This window comes from Excalfactoria chinensis, chromosome 16 (assembly GCF_039878825.1).
Source record: "Excalfactoria chinensis isolate bCotChi1 chromosome 16, bCotChi1.hap2, whole genome shotgun sequence".
NCBI lineage: Eukaryota > Metazoa > Chordata > Aves > Galliformes > Phasianidae > Excalfactoria > Excalfactoria chinensis.
In genome coordinates, this window is record NC_092840.1 from 6,612,214 (window position 1) to 6,622,088 (window position 9,875).

The 9,875-nt window shown below is 54.0% G+C and overlaps 2 protein-coding genes across 3 annotated transcripts; both read right to left on the minus strand.

The window, feature by feature from the left end:
- Positions 1-232: 232 nt before the first annotated feature.
- Positions 233-2,573, minus strand: B3GNT4 (UDP-GlcNAc:betaGal beta-1,3-N-acetylglucosaminyltransferase 4). Of its 2 annotated transcripts, none has more exons than XM_072351061.1 (2): positions 2,533-2,573; positions 233-2,134 (listed from the first exon to the last, which is right to left on the minus strand). In XM_072351061.1, the coding sequence occupies exon 2, from the start codon at positions 2,105-2,107 to the stop codon at positions 1,007-1,009; it is 1,101 nt and encodes a 366-aa protein (XP_072207162.1). In that variant the 5' UTR covers positions 2,108-2,134; positions 2,533-2,573; the 3' UTR covers positions 233-1,006. The 2 variants fall into 2 exon arrangements, with proteins under 2 accessions (XP_072207162.1, XP_072207163.1); XM_072351062.1 differs by lacking the exon at positions 2,533-2,573 and adding an exon at positions 2,217-2,269 and having other exon boundaries at positions 239-2,134.
- On the minus strand, positions 1,986-9,538 carry LRRC43 (leucine rich repeat containing 43). Its single transcript, XM_072351059.1, is given in 12 exon segments — positions 1,986-2,064; positions 2,939-3,127; positions 4,837-4,915; positions 5,407-5,613; positions 5,762-5,851; positions 5,984-6,123; positions 6,338-6,458; positions 6,871-7,043; positions 7,733-7,971; positions 8,433-8,572; positions 8,699-8,809; positions 9,116-9,538. Coding segments are annotated over 11 exon segments (1,881 nt in total). The 3' UTR covers positions 1,986-2,064; positions 2,939-2,969.
- Positions 9,539-9,875: the final 337 nt, after the last annotated feature.

A 9,875-nucleotide genomic window follows, 5' to 3' on the forward strand; every position in this document is an offset into this window, starting at 1 on the left:
AGTTTAGTTACTCTGAGCACTCAACTGCTGATTCCATATTAGTACATCATGTATGAACTAATGCTGGGGGGTTGAGTGAGAGCAGTAGAGGATGTGGCGAGTTTCCATTTCCACATAACCCCATCCTCCTTAAGTTCAGTTGCTCCTTCATGCAAACACCCAGCCCCACATCTCAGCCTCTTTTTGCTTGTAGTACTTTTAGCTTTCAGGAGACACAATTATTCCCATGAAAACATTTTCATAACTGTATTTTATTTATACCCAACGTTACAAAACCAAACAAACCAAATAAATCCCAAACACCTCCCACGCAGCCTGAAAAGCTGCAGCCACTGTGCTTTACTACCACTCAGGACATACTTCTCCTCTGAAACCCAATCAGAAAGTGTTTGTGCAAAAACTTCCAGTGCAAGTCAGCCTGTAGTAAAGTGTAAAATCAAACAGGGTTGGATCCCAGTCCCTCACATCACTGTGTTAAGGCAACGTTTCCATGCCTTGCTTTCCTTTTCCCACTCCCCTTCCCTTCCCCCTCCTGTCCTGTAGGATCTGTGGGATTGCTGATCTGGGACAGTAGATTAGCATTGCAGTGCACACAGCAGCACACATTGGCCTCTGTTCTAACCTTGCGTTGATTTCAAAAGATTAATTTCAAGTATAGTCACTCATTAGTCATCACAAGCTTCCCTACAAGAGAACAAATTAGACACCAGTCTCAGTGTTGTGAGCCTCCAGTGGTGGTGGCACTTGATTCACGTCACCTGTGGCAGCTGTGGCTCACCCAGGTTCCAGCAGGCCAGGAAGTGAGCCAGCTCCCCGTGCTACCAGCCCTTCCCATGACAGTTCAGCCACCTCAATAACCCACCGACAGGAAAAGACCGACTGCAAAACAAAACCCCATGGCTCAAATATAACCTGTTAGTAGAAAACACTTCTACCACAACCTGATTTTTAGTTTAAGTACCCTGTATCTGTCAACAGCCAGCTGCCACCGTGCTCAGCGGCAGCTTCACTTCCAGCCCCTTCTGTAGGTGTGTGTTACTGACACCGCACACCTAATGCTGTCATCCTTCACCAGCGTCCACATGATCCACATCTCAGTTGGGTTTAGTTTGTGCACAACCATCAGTTCCTTGTACAAACACGGATCGAAAGGATTGAAAGGTCTCTGGATCCCAAAAGTCTTAAAGCCAGCGTGGTTCTTTGGGACCACTGCCATCTTTGCCAGGCACATTCCCACAAAGACATCATCTATGGGGAAGAGCTCCACACCCTCTGCGGTGCTCCGGAGGCGTCCTACTGTCGTTCTGGACATCACATAGCCCCCGCCGCCTGCATACAGAGGGTAGAAGGAAGCTCCATACATAGACTCAGGAACAAAGTACTTGACTCTTGTGTTCCTGATGGGCCGGGCATTAGCAATCACATCTCCAACAAAGAGATCCTCTTCAGGGTTCAACTCCCGGAGAAACTCAACGATATTATAAGTGTTGACAAAGACATCATCATCGCCCTTCAGCACAAACCTGGCATTCAGACAGTCCTCCATGAACCAGCGGAGGAAATGCAGCTCCTTGAGGGTCAAATTGAAGAAGTTGTCAACAAAATCCCACTGCACGATGTCATCGAACTCTTGGCTCTCATAAGCCAGAAGCTGGTGCAGTGGCTGCACCTGGTTTTTGGCCTCCGGGCGCCCCAGAAGGAACACCAGCCTGATGTGCCTGCCGCCAATGGAGACCTCCTTGCCCCAAGTGTTCCTGATTGCCACCCGCCGTTCTATATTGACTGGGGCAGACTTGATGGCCAGCAGGAGGAAGGTCTCTTTGCTACACCTGGAAGGCTTCAGCAGGACGGAGAAGTTACGGCAGTGCCTGTAAGTCAGGAAGATGCGGTGAAGCTCCGGGAGGGAGAGAGAAGAATTGGCAATGGCCAAGTCCGGCAAACATTTGGTGGGTTCGGCATTGCCCAGAACCAAAGGTTTGGGATCTGCTACATCCACCTGGTCCACTGTTGTCGTTAGCAGCTTTGCTTCTCTCCTGACGTAAAAAAGACATGCCAGCAGTGTAACTGAAAAGGCAGAAAGTGCAAGGCTTTTAATCCTGGGATACATCGCAGCCTCCGGTGCAGAACGCGGGCCCTGTCCGAGTGAGGGGAGAGAAGCATTGAACAGTGAAACAGAGACAACTTGCACTTTCCATTTCCCATCCTCGCACACTCACGCCTGCAGCAGCAGCAGCAGCACTCCGCAGGCGGAGCGGATCGCACGATCCCAGTAGAGGACAACGAAACGCTGAACCGCCGCAGCCGGTGCCGCAGGGACCATCCCCACCGCTCCCAACCCCAATTCCTGGGTCTCACTGCGGATTCGGAGCAGGGGCAGCAGCGAGGCGCTGCCGGACAGGACAGGAGCGGAGCGCCGGGCTGCGGAGCCGTGGGTCAGGGAGAGCACAGCCCGGCCGGGAGCCGCGGCGCTCTGCCCGCACTTGGCTCTGCCCGACCCGCCCCGTCCCGTCCCGCAGCCGCACCGACACTCACCGGGGACACCGCAGAGCCGCTTTCCGCCCGCACCCCCAGAGCAGCCCGGGAGCTCCGTGGCCCGACCCGGGATCCGCCCCCCGCCCCGCCCTCCCCAGGATCCTACGCCTCCGAACTCCCCCCTGCACGCTCCGATCCCCGCACACACAACACGCTGCGCCCCAAATCAATGCACACACCGCACCCCATCCCTGCGCATCGCACCCCCAACCCTCCCACACACACAGCGCTGCACGTCAGGTCTCCCACCACACAACGCAAATCGCACCCCAGTCTCCCCACACCGCACATCACACTCACGCCCCCCGCCCGCAGCTCCCGCAGCAGCCCCCACGCCGTCCCCGTCCCCATTGATTCAGCCAAACCAGCCGCATGGCAGCATCCCTGCGGGTTTTATTTCACTGACCTCTGCTGCTCACTCTTCGGCTACGGACACATCACTGAGCCTTGCTCTCAGCCTCGGTCACGCTCTCCCGCTGCTGGGTGCCGGCCGTGGGCCACCGAAGCAGCTGCATCTGGAATTCAACCGTCAGCGGCACCGGCTGCGGCTCACAGCCCTCCTCCTGCTCAGCAGAACGTCTGGTTTTTCTTTTCCCTATGGAAAGCAGTAAATCAGACTCTGTCTTTGTAGAATATATAGCCTGAAAAGCAGCTGTGTGCATAGGGGTATGTGCCCACCACGTTAGCACTCACTGAGGGGCCCTAAGGGAAAAGCTGTTTGAATACGGCTTAGCATAATGAGCATCTTTAAGAAGGCAATCAATCTGCGTGCAATTTTGCTTCTTGATGTAAAATCGCTATGTAATTTCTAAGAAAAAAGAAAGATGGGACTAAATCATTCCGTGGGTTAAAGCGAGACCTACGTGAGGCTACTTCTGAAGACATCCCTCAATGCCCGGGCAAATAGTTTGCTTGAGACAAAGCTCGCTGCCTTCCCTCTTTGAGCTGCCTGGAAGAGATCCCAGCGTCCCTAAGAGGATCTATTATTCGTGTGCACGAGCTGGCAGAGGGATGCAAATCAGCCTCAGCTCCAGGCTGGGAGGCTGCCCAGTGCCCCACTGCTGCACTTCTAAGGGGATGAAGCCACAGCAGTTTGGTGGGAAGTGAGCACCAAAGGGACCCAAGGGCCATGGTGCGGTTTGCTGACGCACGTACACACCTACACACCGAGAAGCCCACCTGCCCCCACAGCCTTGCGGTTGGAGTGTGCCTATGATGCATGAGTCACAGCAAAGCTCACAGCCACAGGGTGCTGTCAGCACTGGGGTACTGAGCTGTGGGTCCAACTGATCATGAGGCACTCAGACAAATTGCACTCAGCCATCCCCAGCCTGCACCAGGGGACTGCGACTCCAAATTAACCTGAATCTCTGATCACTCGGTGTTTCCTCTATCAGCAGCTGCTCTCTATGCTCTCAGCACCTGCCATGCAACCCCCAACAGACAGGGTTTGTTCCTCAAGCTTAGAAGGAAGGGCCGCTGCATGCACACTGAGCACAGGCACTCATGTGGAACAGATGTAAAAAGCATCGGTCGCATGACAGCATCTCACTACTTCAGCTGCAATCTGAGCACGTATTGCAAATGAGCACTGCGTGATGGGGAACCAGCACAGCAATGGGGAACCAGCAGACTGATGGGGAAGCAGCACAATGATGATTCAAGGGGTTTAATCAAAACAAACCAAAGAATCCCTGCAAGAGGCAGAGCAAGATCTATATCCAGCAGCTCAAGCAGTGCTGGTGACAGAGCAACCATGGGCTCTGCACCAAGGAGCAGGGGACGGGTTGTCTCTTTGGGGGTGATAGCAGAGTGGAGTCTATTCCTGGGCAGGACAGGGCGCTCTCTGTGCATTTCATCTCTCAACTAGAAAGAACAATAATCCTCTCTGCAAAGCGTTCTGAGACATAAGTTGGAAACGGATGAGGACCTTATTGTGCATCCCAGACATCTCCCCTCCAGCTGCCCGTGCCACTCCAGGCCACTGGCTGCTTTTGGCAGCTGAAATAACAACCAACAAATATCTCACCCCACAACCTGCCTTGCCCTCTCCCCTGGCTCACGGAGCCGTGAGTGTTCACTGCTCCCAGGACGCACGCCAGCAGCCCAACCTCAGTGCAAGCCCAGACACAACAAGGTCCCCGGGTGTGTGCCGAACCCTACAGTCCCACAGCATCAATGGCAGCATTCACAGCCAGGGCCCAGGACGTGAGTTAGTGCCCAGCTCCGCAGAGCTGGCAGCAGGACTGGGCACCACGGCTGTTTGCTCACACATACTGCTCTGCCCAGCCAGCCCTCGGTCACCTTTGGCAGGCTCTGTGGCTTCCTGGCTTTCCTTCTTTGCTTTTGTTTTTTTGCTCTTGTCTTTGCTTCTTTTCTTGTCCTGTGGAGACAGACATTTCCACAGTCAGGCAGTGTTGAAATTCGCTGCCCGCATTCAGTCTTGTGGCAGCCACTGCTGCTTGGGTGCTGCCACCAGCATTCAAAGGCATGAAGAAAGGCATGACGTGAAGCAGGAACGCAGCAGAAGAGATGCTTGGAGAAGGGACTCCAGGAAACAGAAAGTGTCAGAAGGACTGGTGTGTGTTACGGTATTGAGAGAAAGAACATCAGAAAAAGCAAGAGCTTTCATTTTGGATGGAAAAATAGAGTCATCTGTTTTCTTAACACAGGCCCATGAAAAGTAATAGTACTCACTGCTAATATAACATTAAATAACAATGCCAGCAGGGATAGGTGTTTCTCCAGCAAGGTAATTTCAAGTGCATTTCATGGAGAAGGGAACTGAGAGATGGATGTGAGGGTGCAGCAGGGCAGGATATGCTGAGCCCCTTCCCAAGCCACATCGCCCTGCCCCCCAGGACAGCTCCTTACCAGCTTCTCCTGACTTGGTGACTGCAGCAGCTGCTCAGTGATGAGGATCCCGAAGTCACACACAGTTGCCACCAGAGTTTCAGTGGCCAGCAAGGCCTCCAAAGCCACCCTCTCAGAGCCCAGGATCCTCCGGATGGGTGGGTCACTGCGAAGTTCACGTGGCTTCTCCTTCTTCTTTTTCTTCTGCTTGTCCTTGGGCCCAGGACCCTGCAGGGCACCAATACAGGCACAAGAGTCAGCCAAGTGTCAGGTCCCTTTATTAGACAGAGAGCAGTTCCATCCCTGCCCCTTGTCCTTCTCCCATCACAATTACTGCAGGATGGTGTTTGGACATTGCTCCCTCCCAGCATCCCACCTTGGTGCTGTCCTTCTTTTGCTTCTGTTTTTCCTTCTCACTTTCTATTGCAGTTTCCTCTGACTCAACACTGACAAACCACGAGAGCACCTGCAGGAGAGAGGAGCCGGTACTGCAGGGACTGGGCAATGCTGCCTCCTAGAGGGAAGCAATGCCACACCGGTTCCTCCGGCAGCAGCTTCCCCTCCCAGTCCCTCTCATCCAGACCTGCCACATTCCCACCTTCTCCTCCACCACCGAGACGACCGTTCCAGCTCGCAGGTAGTCCTTCAGCCCCACTAAATCCTTGGCGGTGTGCTCTTTCCTGTAGTTGCAGTCAATTGTGTCTGCCCATGGCTCTCCAGGGGTGACAAACACCTTTGCTGTGCAAAGACAAACATTTTTGGAGAGAGAACGTTGCTTCCTGAGGACAGGAATGGCTCCAGGACAACACCAATGCCAATTCATTATCCATCAACCTCAGTAACAGCCCAGCTGTGGCTGATGCCACAAGGGATGCACTGATGCCACCACATTTCTAGAAAAGCCATAAACTACCCTGACCAGGGGATGTGGGATTTGTTAATTCCTCTTTACCGGTATGTGCAGCAGGGTCCTCCATAGCAGCACAATTCTCCTGGCTCTTTGTTTCCTTCATGTCCTGTGCAGAGTTGTCCAAGTCTGGAGTGGCCACCACAGGATTCTGATGATTTTCTACCTGGAACAGAGATGCTCCTCTTGGCGGAGCTTGTCTGGTTGTGCCTGCATCAGGCCCAAGGGCAGCATGCTTCTGAAATCCCATTCCCCAGCCCACTCCAGTCAGCAGGAGAACGGGCAGAGTGAGGTGAGCTGCACAGTGGCACCTCTATCAGGGAGTGGTCTGCTGCACCTGGCAGTAGAAGGGCTGTAGATGCTCTCCCATGTGAACAGTGCCCCCCAGGTAGGACAAGGAATGTGGCCAGCACAGGCTGGTGTTGCTGGATGTGGCCACGTGTGAATTCTGTCCCTAGCACTACTGTTGCCCATGGCAGGTTCATTACGAATGGCCTCACTCTGCATTCTGGAGATGATGTCCCCACACTGTGGCCTGTCAGTGCCTGCTGCTTTCAGGAGCTCAGTTAAGCACCAACCTCAGTGCCACCATCCTCGGTCTCCTCTCCTGCAAACTCGTAGGTCACACAGTAGCTGTAGGTGATCATTGGTGCCTCAGAGCCAACCTCCGGCTCCTGGAGAGTGCTGGGATCAGGAACTCCCTTGATTTTCCCAATGGTGACTACCACTCGTGCTTCACTTTTACTCATCTCTAAAGGGAAAATAACCCTGATGAGGAGGAAGAAAAGTGCAGAGCAAGCAGAAACATCCAGGATGTCAAATCCTACTGCCTAGCACACCACCCTGCCAAACAGCAAATGCTGTGACAAGCCACAGCCACATGAGGTCACTCCAAAGCCATGCAAACATCTGGCTCAGTTGCCATGTCTCTTGGTTAACATTTTTGACTCAACAAAGCACTAGCAGTGCATAACATCACCAAGCGGGGGCCATCAAGAAGGCCTTCCTGCCCACTGAAGCCCCCTGCCCTTGCCCCTGATGGGGATTTGCTGCACTGCAAAGTTGGCACTGATTTGTGCTGGCAGTACAACACGTGAGAGCACATTCCCAGATGCAGACATTCTTTTTTCAGCAGCTCTAGAATGAAACACACAGTGTGAAACCAGACAGGTCTAGAAAGCAAAGACAGGGGCGGGGAATGACACTGAGCCAGTGCTACAGAGACCTGACTGGACTCTTCCCAAACTGATCCAGACCAGCCTTGGGTGCATACTTCCTTAGGACAGCCCTCCGGCCTCCAGCCCATTCTCTGCGAGGCCAGAGGGAATTCAATCTGGATACAGCGAGCCCTGAGGACTCCTAGCTGTACCACAGTGAAGCCACCTCCTGAATGCTGGGTTCAGTGGGTTCAGCACCAGTAGGTTTAAGACAAAGGCTCACCTGGCTGCTTTGATAAGCCTTGGAACTGGTACCTCTCATCAAGCCCTATGTGGATGTCATCAAGGAAGGAAAGCTTGGGCAGGCTGTCCACAACAAAGCCTCTGTAAGCAGGAATGAGAGCCAGTGGGTTCCCTTGGAGCAGCAGGATGCGGAGCTTCTTCAGACTGGACAGCTGGGAGACCAGCCCGGACAGATCCGTTAGGTAATTAAAACTCAGGTCAAGTGAGATGAGATTTGGCCTAAAGGAGAAAATCCATTAATGAGGGTAGGCAAACAACACCCCTCTGAGGATACAGCACTGCTGCTCTGAGTCAAGAAAAGAAACAGGGATTCCTCAGCACCAGAACCTGCAGTTCAAACAAACTCAGCACAAACTGAGTCAAACTGGAGAACACACCAGCAGCCAGTTACGCATTCCTGAGCCACACAGTCCACTGCCAGCCTGCCCCATAATTGAACCTCTTTTTACTCTAGCATCCATTAACCACCCCACCACATCAGTCAGTAATACAGCCCAATCTTTAGGCCCCTCCTCAGAGAGGACTCCCTGGGGCTTTGGGAAGAGCATGGGAAAAAGGAAATGAATGGAAACATGGGAACTGAGCTAAGCAGGGTGACAAAGGTCTGTAATTTCTTAATGCAGGCCCCTGAATGGCCTGCTCACATGCCTTCAGGAGCACACATCTGGCTGTGTCATTACCAGAAGTCTGCAGTGAGGTGCTTGTCCTGCAAAGGGCCATGCAGCCTGTTGTATCCCAGCCCTAAGTGCTGTAGCTCTGGAGGAGGCTGAGCACACAGGCCCTGCAGATCAGGCACGGCATTGCAACAGAGCTCCAGGACCTGCCCAGGATAGATTGAACAACAAACACCCTTTGCAACAAGCTGTCTCGAGCTGCTCAACTCGCGAGGCATTCCCAGATGGGACCTTTTTCCCCATCCCATCCTCACAAGACACTGCTTGCTCACCTTCAGTGTTCGAGGCAGGTTGGCTGAGGTGATCCTGCTGATCTGGTTGGCACAGAGTATGAGCTCTTCTAGGTGCCGTAACTGCAACAGACCCTCATCGACTTCTTCCACCTGCAAAGAGCTGGGTTTGGTCGCAGCATCCCCGAGACATCCGGTGTCACGTAAGGAAAGTGACAGATACGCAGTGCTGATCCACGGGACAAGCGCGTAACACAGATTAGTGCACAACACACTGAGCAGGGGAGCCAGCAGCTCTACTCCAGCTGCAATAGGAGCATCTAGGGAGACCTTGGGATGGAGAAGCCGTGCTTTTCCCAAGATTTTTCCCCTTCAGTAGGAAGACACAGCTCCCTAGCCTGGAGACAGGCAGTGCTATGGGCACCAGCCCATCCCTACCAGCCACCCCGCTGTGCTTACATCCTTGCCAACGATCCGCAGGGACCTGAAGAGCTGAAGGACACGGGCGCCATGGGTGAGCTGGGGAGCCAGCACTGCCACATCCCGCAGGTGCTGGTCCTGGGGGCTGCATCCTGGTGGCAGGGCCCAGGGGCTGTGCGGGTCACTCAGCAGATCCAGCAGCGCTTCAGGGCTCTCCTCACCCAGCGGCCTCTCCTCCTCCTGCCCTGAGGAGCCTGCATATGTGACAAAGCGGGACTCATTCTGCAGGGAGCGGAGAAGCAGTTAGCACCTTGCAGACCCCCCGTGGACCCTCCCCACCCCACAGTTGTGCCCCCCAGCCCCTACCCAGCTGCCCAGGCCGCAGGGGAAGTCCTGCAGGCCCAGACGCCGCAGGTGTTTCTGGAAAGCAGCCGAGAGGCAGTGAGGGCCGGGTGCTGCCATGCAGGAATTCTCTGGCTCTTGGCAACGCGTCCCCGTTGCTAGGAAATGACACGGATGCGGGCACTGCAGACTGGGCTCTATGGGGCTGCAAGCTGAGTAGAAGTCCCAGGCTTTGAGGGTCTCCCCCAGGCTCTGGAGGCTGCAGCCCAGTAAGGAAAGAGCAAGAGGTATGTGTGGGGTGCAGCATCACCTTGTCCCCCAACCGAGGACCTGAGGCATGGCATTTGCCATTTCACTTATCTACATCCTGAGTGTCACTCGAGTTTCAGGGAGGAAGCAGTTGTGTTCTCTGCGAGCTGTAAAAGCACCTTATTTGTTTGTGCGGAGGGCACTGATG

Coding starts and splice junctions, on each gene's coding strand:
- B3GNT4 (XM_072351061.1), bottom strand. CDS start 2,107: ATGTATCCCAGGATTAAAAGCCTTGCACTTTCTGCCTTTTCAGTTACA.